The sequence below is a fragment of the Protomyctophum bolini genome, assembly GCF_963924005.1.
Source record: "Protomyctophum bolini genome assembly, chromosome: 10".
In the NCBI taxonomy this organism is placed as follows: domain Eukaryota; kingdom Metazoa; phylum Chordata; class Actinopteri; order Myctophiformes; family Myctophidae; genus Protomyctophum; species Protomyctophum bolini.
Window position 1 is genome coordinate 25411649 of NC_137871.1, and position 22657 is coordinate 25434305.

The 22657-nt window shown below is 42.0% G+C and overlaps 1 protein-coding gene across 1 annotated transcript; it reads left to right on the top strand.

Annotated features, from left to right (window-relative positions):
- Positions 1-2948: 2948 nt before the first annotated feature.
- Positions 2949-21366, top strand: fgf24 (fibroblast growth factor 24). The gene is made up of 5 exons (XM_080774132.1): positions 2949-3739; positions 3985-4021; positions 14193-14370; positions 18097-18203; positions 21065-21366. Exons 1-5 carry the CDS (start codon positions 3708-3710, stop codon positions 21341-21343), a joined length of 633 nt encoding a protein of 210 aa, XP_080630258.1. The 5' UTR covers positions 2949-3707; the 3' UTR covers positions 21344-21366.
- The last annotated feature ends 1291 nt before the right edge of the window (positions 21367-22657 follow it).

Below are 22657 nucleotides of genomic sequence, written 5' to 3' on the forward strand. Positions count from 1 at the left end.
TTTTTTTAATCATGAAAATGTGGCACACACTTTGAATATTATATTATTTCACAGCAAAAAAAAATTACTCAAATCTTTGCTTCTGGGGGGGTACCAGCTGGAACAACATATATTCAGATGGGGGTCGCTGGCCAATTACATATATTTTGGGGGTCCTTGACGTGAAAATGTTTGAGCACCACTGACATATATAGAAAAATAAGGTTTTTCAAGAAAACTGTCAGGATTTAGAAGACATTTGTAGAATCGTCCTCAGGTCTAAATGGGTTACGGTTAGTAGGCATAGTGTTTGTGAGGTTATATAGGTTGAGAGTTAGGTTATGTTTGACATTGATATTGTTGTGGGTTCTAAACCCTAACAGAAGAGAAAGGATGTTGAAAAACTCGTCACGATATGGTATATGAGATAACAAATGTTGACACATGTACCAATGAAAGAGGGAGTCCCCTTCAGTCAGTGCATGCACACAGACAGTCAAGAATTGCGAAAATAGCAGAACTACAAGCTCACAACGCGTTGCACTGTGACGCGTTGAAAGCTTGTAGATCAGCTATTTTCGGGGCGCAAAGATCCAGCACTCTTTTAGCTTGTTCAACGCAAAATGCTGTGTTCAAGTTCAGGAGGGGGAAAAAAAGTTCAGGAGTGGCATTTCCATTTCTTTCACCATAGTAAATGCTACATTCGTGGTCTGGAGAGGGCAGTTGTTTTACAGACGGGGTAAAAGGGCAGGGGGCTGAAGAAGCCCCCTTTGATGTCTATGTGTGCACGTCCCTGAAGTGTACAGATGGGCCCAATGCAAGATCACTAGATCAGTCCTTTCTCCTTTGACAGCTCATGTGGTTTTATAATAGTCACGCTCAGGGGGCAGATTGTCACCAACATGTGCTTTAGTGTGGCGATGAGTGACTTAACAACATTGGCTCTGTGTCACAGTTGGTGGGATGATAATTACTGTTTATAATCACCCCTCTGCTTTTAATCACATCTGTCAAGCATCCTCATTGTTGACTGCCAAGGGAATATGTTTTTGGTGGTTAGTCTAGAAAGCATCGAATGTAAGCCTCGGTTAAACAAATAAGCATACAATGTGTTTATTTTTGAAAAGTCAATTTTTGAGGGGCCATATAGCCCCTCCTATATATGTCCAGCTTTTGGTGTGTGCATGTGTAACCCACTTTTTGTCCTAGCACAAACATTAGCCATTGGCAATGAATGGACAATTTTGAGTGTTTGTGTAAACACAAACATTGCGTATAACACAAACACCCATGGGCACGTTCCTGGGTGTCTGGATGTTCCGGGGACCCCCCGGGGACCCCCACACGTAACTCTGTCATTTCTCGACGGTTTCGGACGGGGGCGGCTCGCCGGAACTGGGGCGGGTCTGGATGTTGCTGGGACCACACGGTACAGTTGCACCGCTCACTTCACACAGGTGTGATTTTTATGATTATAGTTGCTGTTTCCTCATATAGGCCTATTTTGTGTCTTCTGGAAAGTAAACCACTACTGGGGGTATAGCCTAAGTTAAGTATCAGCCGACAAATATAATGCCATTATTATCTCATTTTGTTGCGTGTTTCAAACTTTGAGAAATTACACTATAATAGGCTACAGCAGGTCATCAGCCTCCTTAATTGGCTTCAACGTTATCCAATCGTTCAGAACATCAACGGGGTTTGGAATGCCGAAGCTCCCGTTTTTAATGGGACAATAAAAGGAGTTAAACACAAAGCGTTTGTTAAAGAGAGAGAGAGAGAGAGAGAGAGAGAGAGAGAGAGAGAGAGAGAGGAAGCATGGTCATTTTTACTGCAAGTTCAGAAGCGCTCGTAAACACGTTCACACCTCTCTCTCGCATTTAAATGCGGGGATAAATTCGGCAGATTGGATTACACATTATTGTAGAAAATCGAGCTCGACAGTAAACCTGCATTTCAATGGTGTCTGGAAGAGCACAGCCGAATCCACAAAACGCCAAACAGAATGTCAGCTGAACTGAAGTTCTGAACACTATTGACTTGAGCGACAACTTTGCTTTTTAGATATCTATAAAAACCGGCTTCGGTTGCTTAATTATAGGGCAAAGTCAATTAAGTTGAAAATATCATAAATGATAATCAAATTATACAATAAACTGATAATAGGCGAATGTCCTAAATAACACGAAAAATGAAGAGATCGACATTAATCCAATTCTTAAAGAAATACGATGATCTTTTTAATCACAAGATGTTCGTCCATAAGATTAATCTGCATGAGCTTGGATCATGTGCTAGTATCGAGTCTGTCTGTCCGACTTTTATACTTTAGGATCTAATAATGATAGAGGCTATATGCAAATGACAAAACCGATCAAATAAATCTATATGTAGTCAGCAAAAGGTATAAAATAGATTAGCCTCAAATCTAAACCATACATCTATCCGTGAAAACAACTTCATCTTTACATTCCGCGCGCCCTGCAGTCCTTTTAACTATACTACTCTATATGTACTGACACTGTGTGCGCACTACTCATTCAGTTATCTATCGCTCCTCCACCGAGCCGAGGGGGAAAAACCCTGTCTGTCTCCAAACCGTTGGTCCTCCTCAGAAGAACACCCTATCAGGTGCAACAAACCACTGACATGTTTCCACCCACCCGACAACAAAAAAGCCTCACTGTGTGTGTGTGTGTGTGTGTGTGTGTGTGTGTGTGTGTGCCCCCAAATCTCGAGCCGCAGCAGGCGCGCACGCACGCACACACACACACACACACACACACACACACACACACACACACCACTGACAGACACTAGCTCCTCCACCACACCACACTACTACACTACTATAGCCTACCAATGGATCTGACGCTGCTGTGATTTCTTTTGAACAAGACAACTTTTTTGTTGGTCGCAAAAGCAAAACTTTTGTAACTTTGGATAAGTTTGGATATAAACATAACGCTAAAAGAAGTTTTAATCTTGATTCTTGGGCAATAGGAATTGGGGGGTCTATCTATTTTTTGTATTGGTCTTTTTTGGTTGAACGGAATAGTTTCCCCACCAGGCAGCACCGGCACCACCACCGTCGCACTTAGAATAAAATGACCGATGCAAGGTGTAGCTCTCCCCCCAGCAGCAGGTAGCCTGTACGGAACGGAATTTACACGATTCTGATATCTGGAGGAAACCGCGAAGCATGACTGCAGAGGAACAACAGCCTTAAAAAGGATTTTTCACTCTCTTTTAAACAACAAAGGGGATTCTTTAATGTCTTGTATTCAGTTTTATTTCTTCTTGTAGCGCTATTAAATTAAATCCACGCTTTTTTTTGCTTGGGCAATACATCTGCAACCTTTTATACGGTGGGACCGGGGATTCGCCGCCCGGGAAGAAACGGACAAGATCGAGGAGGAGATATTTGCGCATAAAATACAAAAAAATATATAGGCTACAAATTAAAGAAATCATTATTGTGGATACTTTTTCCCCTCGCACGGAAGGAGCTATATAAATGTGGCATCATCATCATCGGTGCGTGACCTTGCTGCTCTCCGGGGATCTGTGTGTGTTTCACCGGGAGTCGGACGCGCCGCCGCCGGAGCAGGACTCAGCTCTGTGATAACACGGAGCTGGAGGTGGTGGTGGAGGAGGGGGACCATTATTCAGCCCGCCGGCTCAACTCCAAATCTGTGCAAACAGGTGGATTTCTGCGACTCAACAACATGTCTCTCCTGCCCTCCCGGTTCATATACCTGTAAGTGTGTGTTTCATGATATGATGATATGTGATTTCCTTTCCTTTTATACGCACACTTCACTTCTTACCAATAGAAGTCGCCAAAAGCTTCGTATTATTTTGTGCATTGCTGTCACGCAGGTATACTGCGTTTATGCTCCATGTAATTGCCTGTGATTCACTCTCCTCCTCCCTTTTCTCCCTCCACCATTCTCTCTCTCTCTCTCTCTCTCTCTCTGTCTCTCTCTCTCTCTCTCTCTCTAGGTGTTTACATTTTCTGGTACTCTATTTCCAGCTACAGGTATGTTTACGTTCACGTTCCAATTCGCTTGTGCGTGTGTGTGCGCGCGCGAGCGTGTGTGTGTGTGCGTGTGTGCACGTGCTTAGCAGGCTATTATATAGGCTATATTCTGACAAGCATCGGGGGAGGTTTTTTCTATAGCTTATTTGTCAAAGATGAAAGATATCTAGCCTATTATGTATTCGCTTGAGTATTTTATTTTCTTCTCAGATGCTCAAATATAATTATGATTCTGCAAAAACGAACGAAAATATAGTAGAATATAAAGCCTATGTAGGCCTATAGGCTATAGGCCAGGAGGTGCCCACACTTTTTTGACCCGAGAACTACTTTTAAACTGACCAGCTCAACAAGATCTATATACCCACCCCAAAACACATTATGCTGAAAATACCTGAGGCAAACACATATAGAATGGGAAATAGAAGGGCAAAATGGAATTGATAGGTTTTCTATATAAATAACTTTGTAATGTTTGTCAAATTGTCTGCAACGCTCTTGAAAACAATGTATTGCTTTGTGGGTTTGATGTCAATCAATCAAGTCACCTTAATAGTGAAAGTAAAGTGGAAGATGCCAAAACATCGTTTTTTTTATTATATTATATATTTTAGGAGGATGTCATGTGGTTTATATACTTGCACAGCCCTGGGCTAGGCCTATAATATTGCTTTAGAGTTTAGGCTACTGGTGAAGGCTTTAGTTTTAGTTCGTAAATGCAAACGTGTTCTCACAAACTATGTCAAATAGCCTGCACTTGCAGCACACAGGCTGTACGTTATCTGTCAAATAATGAACATATAGCTAAATAAATAAACATAAGGCCGATACCATTCAACAATGATAGCCTTTATAGGCTCGATGGAATGCACCACTTTTAAGGTCTTCCTTTTATTTGATGTTGGATCGTTTGCATTTCGTCGACTAATACTATGACGAGAAATGTTCGTCGACTACCTTTTCTCGCGGAAAACTAAGCCATGATGACTAAAACTAAGACTAAATATACTGACAATTTCGTCAACAAATAAAAACTATAGACTAAAATGTTAGGAAGGGACTAGTGGACAAGAGATGCAATATAAGTCATTTTACACTTGTTTTGAATGCTGAAAATAGACGATCTACAAGCTCACAACGCATCGCAGTGAAAAAACAGTGATTATGATGGCATCAACGCCCACCAAAATATATTTTAGTCGACTAAATCAACTATAGATTTAGTCTTTTGATATTTAGTCGACTAAAACTAGTCTAACACTAAAACATTCCAGGTGACTAAAATGTGACTGAAACTAAATTGAAGAGACTATATGACTGAAACTAAATTTGCTGCCAAAAACAACACTGATGTTTGGGCATGTATTGGCAGTGGTGGGGAAAGTACTATTTCTTTAACATAATAAGTAAAAGTATCAATACTGCAATGTGGAAATACTCTATTACAAGTAAAACCTATTGGTATAAAAAAAAATTATAACAAAAGTAGAAAAGCTACTCATTTATTAAGCAGCATGTCAATGTTCCATTTCAAGCTTTCTAATTCATAAAAGGTGTCCAAATCTTTTGAAAATAGCAGATCTACAAACTCACAATGCCTCGAAATATGGTCACACACTGGTCGCATCAATGTAAAAAAAGTACACCATTTGCCTCTTTGTTGTAGTTGAGAAGTAAAAATACAGAAAATTGGAAATACTCTCGAACAAAACAAAAAGACCTAAAAATTTTACTTAACTTAAGTATACTAGTATTAGAGTAAATGTACTTAGTTATTTTATACCACAGTGTATTGGCTGTTCAGTGTGGAATAATGATGATGTATACTCATAAACGACCAAATTATAGCACACAATGCTACTAAACTCTTCTAAACAAACTGCACTATTAGGCAAACTGTTAATATATTAGCCTGGCATGGCCAGACTAATATCACAATCTCCTGCACATTATATTCCTTTTTTCCTGTCAGATTTGTCTGATTTCCAGGCTAACAGGGACGTGCACACATAGACATCAAAGGGGGCTTCAGCCCCTGCCCTTTTACCTGTCTGTAAAACAACAGCCTTTTCCAGACCATGAATGCAGAATTTGCTACGGTGAAAGAAATGCAAATGCCACTCCTTTCCATGCCAGCATTCAGGAGAATGGCTTTTTTTCCCCGAAGTCTCCTGAACCTGAACATAGTATTTTGCGTTGGACAAATTAGTTTTGAAATCCATACATCTCCACTAGCTAAAGAGTGCTGGGTTGTACCCGAAAATAGCTGATCTACAAGCTCTCAACGCATCGCGCTGTGACGCATTGAGAGCTTGTAGATCTGCTATTTTCTCTAATTTAGTCCAAAAGTGCCCTCTTTATATGGGATTTCAGCCCCTGCCCCTCTAACACTCTCTGCACGTCCCTGCTGGCTAATCCTGTTAGACTGTTTATTTGGGCTTGCTTTTCCCGAATCAAGAATAATGTAAGGTGCTGTGCTTGTAACCTATTATAAGTTATATGTACTTCATCATTACCTTATGTGGTGTTCCATTTTTTTCCCATCCATCCATCCATCTTCAACCGCTTATCCGTAGTCGGGTCGCGGGGGCAACAGCTCCACCAGAGAGCTCCAGACTTCCCTTCTCCAGAGTAACATTAGTAACTTCCTCCTGGGGGGAACAGTGAGTTTACGTTAAAAAATAATAATATATATATATATTATATACTTTACATGTCAGAATGGACAAACTTTACAGCTGTCCAGCCTTCGCCAGGGTCTGGATAGCCCAAACGTTTGTTCATTATGACAGATTTTCGTCATGTCAACAGTGGTGGAAAAAAGCACTCGGTTACACAAAGTACAAAGGTATCGGCATCAAAATGGACTTAAAGTACCCAAAGTAGAAAGTACTCATTATGTAGAACGTCCTAATTTCACAAGTTTTCAAATGTACAAAATGTATACAAAATCTTTTGAAAATAGCAGATCGCTGAAATTGACGTTGTTAATGTTTAGTATTAAAAATCTAAATCTAAAAAGTAACCTTGGATAAAGGTGCTATATAAATGCACCATTTAAGTAAAAGTATTGAAAATTGGAAATCCACTAAAGTAAAAAAATAACACAAAATTATACTTAAGTACAGTACTATTGAGTACATGTACTTAATTACTTTCCACAACTGACAGTCAGTCCTTTAACACAGTGGTTCCCAAACTTTTTCATGTCAAGGACCCGCAATTTGACACTAATCAGCCCGCGGACCCCCATTTGAAAAGATATGCCTGCAGGGACCTCCATAAGAGAAGATCTTTACGGCTCTAGCAGTGATTCTCAACCCGTTAGTTTGACATGCATATTAGTCTACGGACCTTCTTCACGTTTCCCCCCTCTCAGCATCCCATCATTATAATTAGAATCATTCATGATGAAATGTTTTTACAAAATAGAACAAAACAAACAAAACAAAACAAAACAAAAATCAGATGGTCGTCTTTGACCTAACGGAATAAAATCAGCCTATAATTTGATTGTCCGGTGAAGTAGCAGATCTATATACGCTGCTACTTTTTTATGTTTCTGTGTGATCAAGTAGGCTGTTTAAAAATTAAAAAAAAGTTTAAATATTATGGAGATGAGAGGTTTCTGCCTGACAGCAACGATATCTACCTTCTGACAGGTTAGAAAAGTGCACAGACAGTGCTGGAGTTTCCCAGGCTGTGCCAATTTACTGACCTCTTCTCTCACTAAGACAGGAATTATGGAAGTATGCATCGAGACGTTTCTTTGGATTCTTAAGGAATATGAAAGCAGGGGCAGAGATATAACGGCCGACCACAAATGGGCATAATGTAATATTGATCACCATGGTGTCAGAGGTGTTTCTTTGCCCCGTGAAGGTTTTATTCAAAGTGCTTTAACCGTGACAGCATTGTCACAAAGTGTTTTACAGACAACGCACACGCGCACACGCACACACACACACACACACACACACACACACACACACACACACACACACACACACACACACACACACACACACACACACACACACACACACCCGTTATTAGACAAGCTTTCAGACGAAGAGACGAGTCTAAATATTTCATAAGATAAATGATCCATTAATGTGTGCTTTGACACGGGCTCTGTTGTGTGCCTTGTTGGGAGAGCTCTGTCTTGGTAATGACTCTGACATATTGTACTGTCTTGGTAATGACTCCGACATATTGTACTGTCTTGGTAATGACTCTGACATATTGTACTGTCTTGGTAATGACTCTGACATATTGTACTGTCTTGGTAATGACTCTGACATATTGTACTGTCTTGGTAATGACTCTGACATATTGTACTGTCTTGGTAATGACTCTGACATATTGTACTGTCTTGGTAATGACTCTGACATATTGTACTGTCTTGGTAATGACTCTGACATATTGTACTGTCTTGGTAATGACTCTGACATATTGTACTGTCTTGGTAATGACTCTGACATATTGTACTGTCTTGGTAATGACTCTGACATATTGTACTGTCTTGGTAATGACTCTGACATATTGTACTGTCTTGGTAATGACTCTGACATATTGTACTGTCTTGGTAATGACTCTGACATATTGTACTGTCTTGGTAATGACTCTGACATATTGTACTGTCTTGGTAATGACTCTGACATATTGTACTGTCTTGGTAATGACTCTGACATATTGTACTGTGGTCATGAGGAGAAACAGGAGCAAAACCACAGCGGAGCACCGAGATGGGAACATTTGTGTGCACACACATATGCGTGTGCATGCGTGCGTGCGTCTGTGCGTGCCGAGTGTCGAGTGCATGTGTGTATCAGTGCCTGTGTGTGTGCACGCGTGCGTGCATGCGTGCGTGTGTTTGCATTCGTGTGTGCACGTCAGCATGTGCATATCTGTGGCAACGTGGTATGCCCCTGTGTGAATGGCGTGTTTCGCTGGCGTGTCAGGCAGATAGCAAAGGTGTATCTTAGAGATGCAACGACATGGCTAAGCTTTCCCCAGCAAACACACGAGTGCCAGACTTTTGAAGTTTCAACCATATCCATTTTCATCCTGTGGGCTTTGAAGAGAGGAGACAGGTCGATAAAAAGAGAGAGAGAGGGGAAAAAACACCTGAAAGAAAAAGTTGTCGTTTGTGCTTCCCTCAGCCATGTGCTTAGGCTTGCCTTTTCAACGTGAAATGCAACTGTCTACCAAACACACCTCACTGTTTGTTTAGAGATGGAGAGATTTAGGATAAATCCCTCAGCAGCCCAGCTAGGCCATGTTTTTTTGCTTGTTGGACTTAAGACTTGCTTTGTAAAGGAACCATGATCGACAAAGGGGTGTAACTAAAGGGCGATTTGTACTTAGTCGCGCGCCAGCGTCGCATGCCAATTATAGCCGATCTACATGTTTTTTTGCGACGCATCGCGGCGTGCGCTGTGAGATCTACAAGCTTTTTTAAATAGCAGATCTACAAGCTCATAGCGTGGCACTCGGTGCCGCGCTATGAGCTTGTAGATCTGCTATTTTTAAAAAATCGTGAAAATGTGGCGCAAATCTTCGATTTTAACTAAAATCTTTGCTTCTGGGGGGGTCCCTGGAACAACATTTTTTCAGATGGGGGTCGGCGGCCAATTACATATAATTATGGGGGTGCTTGACATGAAATAGTTTGAGAACCACTGACACAGAAACATGCGTTTTTCAGAAAACTGTTAGGATTTAGATGGCATTTCCTAGAATCACCGTTAGGTCAAAATGGGTTAACTAAGTGTTATAGTATTACACATGTAAATGGTGGTACAGTAGATAGCCATATCTTTTTAAAAGTAAAAAAGTGCTGATGGACACCTTAGATAAGATAATCTCCTGTACTGCCTCATGAGAAGTGCCGTATTCAAACAGGATTTCTGTTTTACAGACAATGTGTAAAACACTGCCCTCGTGACCATGGATGTTTAGACCCATGTTGTTTTGCACGTACAGGATATATATTATTAGCTGCACTATGTAACCTTTCTCTTCAGGATTTGAACCTCCTGTGTGGAGTGCTGTCATCTTTACCATTGAGCTACTAGAGCCCCCCATATTTTTGCTGCTGTGGGGTCCACTGGAACAACATATTTTCAGATGGGGGTCGGCGGCCAATTACATATATTTTTGGGGGTCTTGAGAACAGACCGTTGGAGAACCACTGACATAGAAGCATATATAGGGTTTTCACAAAACTATTAAATGCGTTAAAGTCCGTTCTATGGTTGTGTGAAAGTGTGGAGTTCTCTTCACTGCCTGGCAGGTAGTATTCATTGTGTTGGGTGTCAAATACATAATGCATATCGCATACATGGACGATGTTTGGTCCAGAGTACAGCCACGCTATAGGGGCCAAGATGGCCATACATGGACGATGTTTGGTCCAGAGTACAGCCACGCTATAGGGGCCAAGATGGCCATACATGGACGATGTTTGGTCCAGAGTAAAGCCACGCTATAGGGGCCAAGATGGCCATACATGGACGATGTTTGGTCCAGAGTACAGCCACGCTATAGGGGCCAAGATGGCCATGCAGATTGGGGCTCCTCGGAATTCACCGGGTCGTTTGTTTTCCAATTTTTCTGGTGTTTAAAGATTTGTTCTGCCGTGCCTGTAATTTCCCATCGTGTTCGACTAAAATGTCATTAATTTGCTGAGGTTAGAATAACACATTTTGACCTGAGGACGATTCTTTAAAAAAAGTCTTCTAAATCCTAAAAGTTTTCTGAAAAACCCATGTTTCTATGTCAGTGGTACTCCTTTTTCATGTCAAGGACCCCCAGAATTATCTGTATGTATTTGGCCGCAGAGCCCCCATCTGAAAAGATGTTGTTCCAGGGACCCTTCCAGAAGCAAAGATTTGAGTTAAAAACTTTCGCTCTGAAAGAATATATACTCAAAGATTTGCGGCACATTTTCTACGATTTTTTTTTTTTAGCAGAGCTACAAGTTGAGTTCTGCGCTATGAACTTGTAGATCTGCTATTTCTCAACAGCTAACGCATAACATAATGCTTTAAAACCACCAAAAGGGGTTCCCCGTCCAGAATGGGATAACAAGGAGCCTGGGCTATGTAATGTGTATATAATTAGCCACCTGAGAGCAGCCACATAAAAAGCCATTACTGTGCAATTACCACACCGTACAGCTGGAGAAACGGGATCTTGGCCTGAGCAGAGATTCCAGGGGCTTCTTGAAAGTATACCTTACCATACGGTTCCACGGCAGGTTGTATAAAGTATACCTTATACCGTACGGTTCAACGGCAGGTTGTATAAAGTATACCTTATACCGTACGGTTCAACGGCAGGTTGTATAAAGTATACCTTACCGTACGGTTCCACGGCAGGTTGTATAAAGTATACCTTACCGTACAGTTCAACGGCAGGTTGTATAAAGTATACCTTATACCGTACGGTTCAACGGCAGGTTGTATAAAGTATACCTTACCGTACGGTTCTACGGTATAAAGTATACCTTACCGTACGGTTCTACGGTATAAAGTATACCTTACCGTACGGTTCCACGGCAGGTTGTATAAAGTATACCTTACCGTACAGTTCAACGGCAGGTTGTATAAAGTATACCTTATACCGTACGGTTCAACGGCAGGTTGTATAAAGTATACCTTACCGTACGGTTCTACGGTATAAAGTATACCTTACCGTACGGTTCTACGGTATAAAGTATACCTTACCGTACGGTTCAACGGCAGGTTGTATAAAGTATACCTTACCGTACGGTTCTACGGTATAAAGTATACCTTACCGTACGGTTCTACGGTATAAAGTATACCTTACCGTACGGTTCCACGGCAGGTTGTATAAAGTATACCTTACCGTACGGTTCCACGGCAGGTTGTATAAAGTATACCTTACCGTACGGTTCAACGGCAGGTTGTATAAAGTATACCTTACCGTACGGTTCCACGGCAGGTTGTAAAAAGTATACCTTACCGTACGGTTCCACGGCAGGTTGTATAAAGTATACCTTACCGTACGGTTCAACGGCAGGTTGTATAAAGTATACCTTACCGTACGGTTCAACGGCAGGTTGTATAAAGTATACCTTACCGTACGGTTCCACGGCAGGTTGTAAAAAGTATACCTTACCGTACGGTTCCACGGCAGGTTGTATAAAGTATACCTTACCGTACGGTTCCACGGCAGGTTGTATAAAGTATACCTTACCGTACGGTTCAACGGTATAAAGTATACCTTACCGTACGGTTCCACGGCAGGTTGTATAAAGTATACCTTACCGTACGGTTCCACGGCAGGTTGTATAAAGTATACCTTACCGTACGGTTCAACGGTATAAAGTATACCTTACCGTACGGTTCTACGGCAGGTTGCAGTGACATGCAGGGCGCATTCTTACATTGTGTTCATGTCAGTGGTTTCCGCTTTTTTTTACATTTAGACCTAAGATCACTCTTCTGTGCTGTGTGAGAATCCGGACCGGTGAATTTTAACCCATTTAGACCTATACCCGATGCCTATTCTTCAAAAAAAATGAATGTCCCCTGAATCTTTTCTGGACGTTTTCTGGAAAAAATGAATAAATAACGTTTTTGTGTCAAGACCCCCCAAAATGTTCCACAGACTCGCAGAAGCAACGATTTGAGTTCAAAATGTTCGCTTAAAAAAATAAATATATATATATATATATATATATATATATATATATATATATATAACATATATTAAAAGATTTGTGCAGAGTTTCACGATAAAAAAAAAAAATAGCAGAGCTTGTAGATTTTTTAATAGCCAAAGTATATAATAGTGGTTAAAACCTAAGATGACACCGATGCTTTCCCGGTCTGAATAGGTTAAGAGGAGCATTGGTATGACTCGACAGCCGTGCGGTATGCAGTGTGGTATGAGAGATGTCTCTTCCCATCGTAGCCACACATATATTCCTGCTGCGACTCCTAATTTATGGACTCGTGCTTCACCCGCGGGCAGATATTTGTTTGATGATAGTGCGACAGGCCTGGATGCTTCAGGTGTATAATTGCTAGTGGCTTACCTTGCTTGTGGAAATGGAATACTGGTTTCTCAATATCACCCCGCGGGGCATACATATATATACGCACTGGTGTATAGCTGCCTGTCTCAATACAAAGTATGCAACAGTGGGTGTTACGAAAAGGAAGAGAGGAGGGGGGGGTGGAAGGAAAAAAGTAGAAGCTTTTGAACTTAATCACTGAAATTCATTTAACTCACATGGGTGACTTCATTAAAATGTATTTTGTAGGACAGTTGGGCTTGTAAACGTAACGCAGATGAAGTGTGCCAGTAAAAAGGCGAGAGAACAACGCTTAAATGCTGCAGCTAACAATTTCCAGGTTGTTATCTGCTGTCAGTTCCCCTGGAGCAGAATGACTTGACAGAGAGGGCCATAAAAAACATTACTATCAACACCTGTATCCAGTGGTGGAAAAAGTACTCAATTGTTTTACTTAAGTAAAAGCACCAATACTGCAATTTAGAATACTTCGTTACAAGTAAAAGTACGGAATTGAAAATAGCACTTCAGTAAATCGGTATCGGCATCAAAATGTACTTAAAGTACTAAAAGTAAAAGTACTCATATTGCAGAATGTCCCATTTCACAAGTTCAAAATGTGTACAAAATCTTTTGAAAATAGCCGATCTACAAGCTCACAATGCGTCGCAACCCTATACAAATGGCCGAAATGTATAGGGTTGAAGTGGTTAATGTATGTTTTATAATCAAAATTCTCCAACAGATCGTTAAGAGGAAGCAATCTGATTGGTTGAAACGGTTTCTAGCCGTTGATCAGACCAGAACTGTTCACCACCTAATCAAAACAAAGAATTCAGCCGCTCTGTTTTCCCAGAGCGCTAGCAAACTCGGCGGCTAGACGCCAAAGTAACTAGAAACTAAAGTTTTCAAATAATTGTAGTGGAGTAAAAGTACAAATTGTGGCTCTGAGATGTAGCAATAGTAGAAGTAAAAGTACTGGAAATTGGAAATACTCAAGTAAAGTACAAATACCTCAAAATTGTACTTAAGTACAGTACTTAGTAAAAGTACTTCCCACCACTGCCTGTATCACATCTCTCCCCTCTCCCTCTCTCTCTCTCTCGTCCCTCCCAACACCAGGAGTCTCAGCAGAGCCCTGCTGACTTCAGGTTCTACATCGAGAACCACACGCGGAACCCCGACGACCTGAGCCGGAAGCAGATCAGAATCTACCAGCTGTACAGCCGGACCACGGGCAAGCACGTCCAGATCCTGGGCAAGAGAGTCAACGCCAACGGAGATGATGGCGGAAAGTATGGTACGAGATATATGTAGGCTATACTTCTACCTTATTATCAGATAGATAAGGATATATGTAGGCTATACTTCTACCTTATTATCAGATAGATAAGGATATATGTAGGCTATACTTTTACCTTATTATCAGATAGATAAGGATATATGTAGGCTATACTTCTACCTTATTATCAGATAGATAAGGATATATGTAGGCTATACTTCTACCTTATTATCAGATAGATAAGGATATATGTAGGCTATACTTCTACCTTATTATCAGATAGATAAGGATATATGTAGGCTATACTTCTACCTTATTATCAGATAGATAAGGATATATGTAGGCTATACTTCTACCTTATTATCAGATAGATAAGGATATATGTAGGCTATGTGAAGCCATGCACCTCCCCCACACCATATAAATAATATATAATTACAATGGATACAAAATGTAAAGATATTTTAAAATATATTTTCACGAACGCAAATGATAGCCCTCCGTTAATGGGATTTGGGAAGGTGTGGTTCCAGAACTCTATGTAGCATTCAGAGATGGTGGAATATAGTTGTCTGGCTACGCTATACGCCAGAATAAAAAACAAACCAGACTGAGATTGCATTCATGTTCAGGGATCACACCTTTCTACCGTTTATTCCAAGAAGAGTGTGTATTGTATATAGTTCGGAAAGAGGATTAGGAAGAAATTAGGCCATGGAAATTCTTTACATATACGTATGAGTCTAAACTGTAATCATTTCCACCAAGGCGAGGAGGAGTAGAGCTCTAATATATATGTCTCTCATCAGTGCACAAGCAAAGAGAAAAGAGTGGAGTCAGCCATGTTCTGGTTGGTGAGTCTCAAAGGATGGCTTAGAACTATAGACCAACTAAAAAGCACCGGTGAAAAAATTACTCTCATTTCTTTTTTACATCAATGTTTTTCTTTTCTAATGCATGTCAAACTGGAGGGTCCTTGAAATTAAACGGGTTGAGAATCACTGCTAGAGCCGTAAAAATGTTCTCTTATGGAGGTCCCTGGCATGTCTTTTCAAACGGGGGTCCACGGGATAATTAGTGTCAATTTGGAGGTCCTTGACATGAAAAAGTTTGGGACCCACTGGTGTAGTGAACCCTAACATCCCAGCGCGTCAACGCCGCAGCACGCTGTGAGCTTATAGCTCGGCTATTCCCACCGTGCGACACTGGCGGTGCACAAGCAAAGTATAAACGAGGCTTTTACAGACCCCCCCCCCCCCCCCTTTAAGCCTATACATCACAAACCTGCTTGTATTCATCAAACCAGGTCTTTCTTACATGAAACAGACACTCCTTACTCAAAGTGAAGCTTCGTCTCTCTCCCATGTGAGAACACAAAGGTTCTATCAGTGTCCTTACCCCCCCCCCCCCCCCCCCACACACACACACACACACACACACACACACACACACACACACAGGTTGGTGTTAAAGGAGTAATTTGACCAATTTATGGAGATGACAGGTTCTTGGGTTACTTATGACCCCAGATTAATTTGGGTGAACTACTCCTTTAACCACTTTAATTGATTGCTTGATTGATTGATTTAAATATGTATTAAAAGTTTGCAGAATTACAGTACATTTCAAGCACAACTCAATACCAAAAACTGTCAACTGTGAGTGGACGACACCATAAAGCACTAGACTTGTTTACAAGAGGGTCCACCTTGTTCAATTCATCATACCATTTAGAGACTATACAAATATTCTATATATGATCACTACATTAGGGGGAACGCTCGGCGGAAATAGCAGATCTACAAGCTCTACGATGCAACGCGTTGTTGTTGTTGTGAGCGTGTACGTGTAGCTCGGTCAGCTATTAGAGGGCCGAGAAGAAGAGCGGACCGAGCAGAGACGACAGCCGCCCGCCGAGTCAATAATACAAGTTTACTATAATAAGTATAGAGGGTTTAAGTGGTTAACCCATTTCGACCTCAATTAAAAAAAATGGCTTCTAAATCCTGACAGTTTTCATAAAAAACCCTATGTTTCCATGTCAGTGGTTCTCAAACATTTTCTTGTGAAGGACCCCCAATGTAATTGGCCGCCGACCCCCGTCTGAAAATATGTTGTTCCAGGGACCCTCCCAGCAAAAAATATGAGTCAAAAACGTTCGCTCTGAAAGAATATATATTAAAAGATTTGCGCCACATTTTCACGATTTTTCTAAAAATAGCAGACCTATGAGCTTGTAGATCTGCTATTTTTCAATAGCTAAAGTATAACAAAAATGGTTATTAAAACACCAAAAGGGGGTTCCCATTCAGCGTGGGTTAAAAAGGGACATGTTCTGGAGGTGGATGAAGGAGACCCCCCCCCCCACCCGTCTATTATTCCTGCCCCCGTTGTGCCTTGAGCCCTACTGAATGGGCCAGTTGTGTTAAACAAATGGATCATCTTAACTTTTTTTTTTTTTGATTGAGTGAGCTGAGCGCACCACACAGACTGAAGGAAACCTGAAACCTAATCCTGAGAGGGGCGGGGGGGGCTCGTAACCCGCTCCACAAACGTTTGGCAGATCCTTTTATTTTGAGAGAGAGAGTCGAGAGAGAGAGAGAGAGAGAGAGAGAGAGAGACCAAGTAAGCAGAAAACAAAGATGACCTCGCAAAGGGTTAAAGTCGTGACCCGAAATTAAGGAAACAGCTCCGCTGACTGTGTGACTGTGGTGTGTCTGTTTAAGAATGGCTTATCATCCGTGTGTGTCTCAACCTGTGGGCCAGGGGCCAACGGGGGGGCCCGTGTGAGGGTATACAGCAAGTGGGGCCCCCAAATAATTGGCAAATCGCTGTGGTTGTATTGATAACATGAAAAGGGTATCTTTGAAAGGCTGTCAGACACTGGCCAAATAAAACGTTGCTCTTTATTAGGTCATTTGCGAGCTTTGCACGTCTTTAACATTTTTTAAACATCTTGAAAGCGCAAGAACTTCTGATTTAGAAGTGATTTGTAGAATCAGCCTCAGGTCTTGATGAGTTAGGTATCACTGCTGCTATATAGAAACATATTTACTAACTTTACATGGGTAGAAATTCTATACCCATGTAAATGTTCCCCCTCCCGGTTCGTTCTTACACTCTTAGAGTTAAATTAATCTTGATTGTGGTTGAGCAGGCTGTGAAAAAATGTTAGTACCAATAAGATAATGAATTTAATACTATTAATATTTAGCAGAAGAAAGGGGGAGTCCTGCACACTGTCGTCACTTGCAAAACCTTTATTTATGCACCGTTTCAGTCACTCAGACCATCGGGCGAACGTTTTGTATTGTAAAAACAGTGACGGGTCCTACTTTCTTCTACTTATCAAGTTCATTACTGCGACGCACCTGTCCCTCCCCACAGGTGTGCAACAGGACCATTTGCTTCACTATACACTATTCCTGGATGTGGCAATGCAGTGTTGATTTTGACAGCAAATCTTTATATAGTATTAGTCATAGTGGGTTCCCAATTTTATAGTCTCTGGTTATGACCCTGACCCGGGGATCTCTGGTTATGACCCGGCCTGGGGATCGAACCATTTCATGAAAATCCACTTTAACCCATTTTGGGGGCGGGAACCCTTTTGGTGTTTAGATGATTAGATAATTGACACTGGGTGAAAAAATTACAAAATTACAAAATTGTGGGATTATTAAAAAAAAACAAAAAAACAACAATGTTGAGACTAACTCTGCTTTTGTCTTTTTTCTTTTGCAGCTCTGCTGGTGGTGGAGACAGAAACGTTTGGGAGCCATATTCGAATAAAAGGGAAAGAAAGTGAACATTACATCTGCATGAACGAGAAGGGCAAAATAGTTGGACGGGTACGTGTCTTTTTTACTCATTCATTCAGGGGGTTGGAAAAATCTGAATTAGTCCCAAAAAAAAGAGTTTCTGCAAGTATTAACGTTCCAAGATTTCATATCAAATGATCCACTCAAAACCCAATATACTTGGTTAACCGAAATTCCTCTGGGCGCTATACTAGGCCCCCTCCTGTTTTCACTCGACTCTTTGCCAGATAAATAGCTGTTGTGAGCTTGTAGATCAGCTATTATGGAAAATGTCGCTGTCCCCCCCGGAATAGGTCCGCTAGGTTTCTTCAACAGGTGGTCCGCAACCCCTAGGGGGTCCACCAAATCTTCTCGTGATATGTTCTTTTTACATTAACCACTTGAACCCCAGCATCCCTATTCTGAGCAAATAGCATCCCGTATTTTCAGCAAATAGGTTTGGGGCAGAGGGGGAAAAGATCAGACTAAATGCATTGGCACGTTTACTAACTAAGGCACTGACAGTTGGAAGTGGTTAACTGTTTAAAAATGGACAATAACATGAATCCAACACACGCTGATGACAGTGCTGTCAAACACAAGTCTAAAAGTTGAACCTGTTGCACAATTTTATACAATTTGTAGTGGGGGGGCCTTTTCTCTCTCATCTAAGGGGTTCCTTGGTCTGAAAGACGTTATGTTGAAGACCCCTGCGCTATAGGGTTTAAGTGGGTTCATATTTAAACGAAGGGAACTAACTCTTATTGAACAGCAGCGCGCATGCACTCCCCTTAACAAACCCCCTTTGATAACTCACAGCTATTCTTCCATTACGTAACCTGCCTTACTTCCTTCTGACACTCGATCAGTCAATTACTCGACTGCAATCACCACAATGCATGAAGAGGAGGGGGCTAGGGGTCACGCAGGGGGGGGTGGGTAGGGGGCTAGCGGTCACCCAGGAGGAATGCCCTTGCAATTATAGCACTTTGTCACACACCAGGTGGCCAGAACGAGCGCGTGCACGTGACTGCGTTTGCGATTGAGCACCCACCACGTGCCTGACTTTTTTTCCTTCTTCTGTGTGTGCGTATATATACTCATAACTCATGGTTGACAGCATCGGCGGGGCTTCGTTAATTCGCACACGTTTTTGCTCTCTCATCGCGGTCATCTGTTAGAAGCTGTTTTTGAGCTCCTTTGGTCCATGTGATCTCATTTATATACTGTATCGTTTCTGTTGTCGTCGTCCTTTTATTACATTTTTCATAAATGGATGAAAGTAGTGAAAATATAGCAGATCTCCGGAAAAGGAACTGGTTGGAATAACGTGTTCCTTCCACGTGCTACGCTACGTCCAGCCGGGGGAAACTCCCCTCTGTCAGGTGAAAGAAAAGTGGCTTGGACTCCTCATGCATTGAAGGAAGCATGAGGTCAGACAAATTGACACTTGGGTGAAAACATGAGTTATAAAATGTGATCATAATTTAAAAAATAGCAAATCTCTAAAGTCACAAGTGAGCTTGTAGATCGCCTATTCTCACCACACCTCAGTTATTCACAGCACTCAAACGTTCCAGGTGACTAAAATGTGACTAAAACTAAATTAAAACTGAGTCTTCAAGGTTCAGCCCAAGGACCCCCTGCACTGAGAAAGAGATGAAGCCCCATGCACTACAACATTTGGATGCAGATTTTTCATAGATTTCATACAGAGCTTCGTTAGACTTTGTTTGACAGCACTGGTGTCATCGGTGTTGTGTTGGAGTCATGTTTCCAACACAATTTGACCTTTCACTCCATACTGCGAGGTGTCGTGACTTTGTTGTAGAGTTCTCATCAGGCCCGGAAATTAAGGCCCGGCCCTAACTGATCAGGCCCGAGGCCCGGCCCGACTAATTAGCATAGATTTTAGGCCCGACACGGCCCTAAAACGTCAATTGTGCAGAATTTGAGAACTAGTCTATACAGAGTAAAAGTGAAACGCCAGTCAGCACCATCTTCATAATGGATAAATACACAAACGGACAGAACAGAACTATTCTTTGTATTATTATAAACAAATTCAATATATATATTTTATTCCATGGAGACCGGGCCTGGTGGGGTGTTCGGGCAGAGTTTGTTGATCTGCAACAATAGGGCTCAAGTGGTTAATATAAATAAAATAAAGTTCCTATCACACAAAGATAGGAACTTTAGTCTGTAGTCTGTTGAAGAACCAGGGGGGGGGGGGGGGGGGAGTGCATTAGTGTACGCAGTGACAGTGTATTATAGTATGACCAAGTACAGAGGGTTAAATGGGTTAAATGAGGCCCCGGCCTTTCTGTAATGTGCTTGGTCTAATGGAAGAGATGCTCCATAGTTGCCGCTGTGTAGGGTTTACCATTGACTGGGGCTTTCCAATTATATAGGAACAATACATGTGGCCCATACTGGGCCTGCCGGGCATGTATGGTGCAGCATATATTATATAGGCACGCTCTGGGCTTCTAATGGCATAATAATGAACAGTCGTGGGTAATTGGTTCACATGTCATCAAGATAATGACGACATCCCTGCCTAGTGATTCTTTGAAAGTAACTGTAGGCTAGTGGTTACATGTTGGCATGCCTTACTGACTCTCGTCCTGCATAGTGCAGCTGGGTTCCCAAAGCTTTTCATGTCAAAGGACCCCCAAATTGACACTCATTAGCCTGCGGACCAACTTTGATGAGGCTGTATTGCTTTGTTTTAATATAAGGTTTTCTTAATAATTTCCTGAAAAATGTATATTTTTAATTTCCTGAAAAATGAACATTTTGGATTCATGAGGTTTCCTCCCGACAGCAGAGATATTGCTATTGCTCTTACGTTAGCATGCTAACGACGCTATACCGTTTGTACTAACGACTCTAACTTCTCCTTCCAGCCCGACGGGAGGAAGCAGGAGTGCGTCTTCGTGGAGGAGTTCTTAGAGAACAACTACACGGCGCTGGTCTCGGCCCGGTACAAAGGCTGGTACCTCGGCTTCAACCGCAAGGGGCGGCCCAAGAAGGGCTCGCGCACCACGCAGACGCAGCAGGAGGTTCACTTCATGAAGCGCCACCCCAAGGGCAAGGTGGACCCGCTGGAGGAGTTCCGCTTCACCACGGTCACTAAGCGGACACGAAGGGCCCGGCGCTTAAAGCCCAACCGCAAGAGGAACTGAACACGAAGGGCCCGGCGCTTAAAGCCCAACCGCAAGAGGAACTGAACACGAAGGGCCCGGCGCTTAAAGCCCAACCGCAAGAGGAACTGATCGCTGTGTGTTGTGTGTGTGTATGGGGGGGGGGGGGGGGGGGGGGGGGGATCGACCCACTGGACCGGGACAGCAGCACTGTTTTCCTTTTTGGGGGAAATTAAAAAGAGAAAAAGGGAAAGGAAAAGAAAAAGATAAAAGGAGGGAAAATCTCAAGCTTCTTTGTCTTTTACATGAATTTTAAAAAACACACACTCATCTTAAAGACTTCACTTGTGTATAAGAAAAGACAACAAAAAAACAACAACAACAAAAAAAGAACAAAACAATTCAAAGATGTTTTATTTTTGTATTTCAGTGACCACTGGGAACGGTTTCTAAAAAAAAAACTCTTGGATTCTTCTGGATTTCATGTCATTGTCTTAAGGCTGGTTTTGTCATGTTATTTATACTGGAGAAACTTACAGGACCTCTTTGAGAAAACAAACTCTATATGTTCAACCCGCCATCGTCTTCAGCCCCGCGTACGTTGCGTTTGAATCGCAAAAAGCTGAAGGCGGCGGTGTCCTTTTTCATTTCGTTTTTTTGTTTTGTTTTGACGTTCTGACAATGAGGCTTGAAGCAGAGGAGCTGATGCAATGTTATAAAAATCACCCAGCTAAGAGAGATTTATTGGAATAACTGGTCTGGGTTTTTGTTTGCGTTACCCGTGGCAACGTGGATCCCGTGCTTTCCACTGGAATCGGGCGCCATGGAGATGCACGGCAAGAGAGAGAGAGGCGGCGTTGGTTGCAGGTGACACTGCGCCCTACCAAGATAACTGTGTAGCTTTGAGTGCAATATTTGACAGGTTCCCTCTTTTCCTTATGACCTCCTTCCTTCCCACTCCCCTCACTCCCCTGTCTCTGTCTGTCTGTCTCTCCCCTTGTTGATAACTTAACCCATTTTGGGCGGGAACCCCCTTTTGGTGTTTTTTTAAGCATTATATGTTATGCTTTAGCTATTGGAAAAAAATAGCAGACCGAACGTTTTTTTATTCAAAACTTTGCTTTTGCTTCCTGGGGGGGGGGGGGGGGTCCCTGAAACAACATATTTTCAGATGGGGGTCGGCGGCCAAATACATATATTTCTGGGGGTCCTTGACATGAAGATGTTTGCAGCACCACTGACATAGAAACATGAGGGTTTTTCGACAACTGTCAGGATTTATAAGGCATTTGTAGAATCATCCTCAAGGTCAAAATGGGTTAAGCTCGACTTGTGGCCTACCACGGATGGAATGCG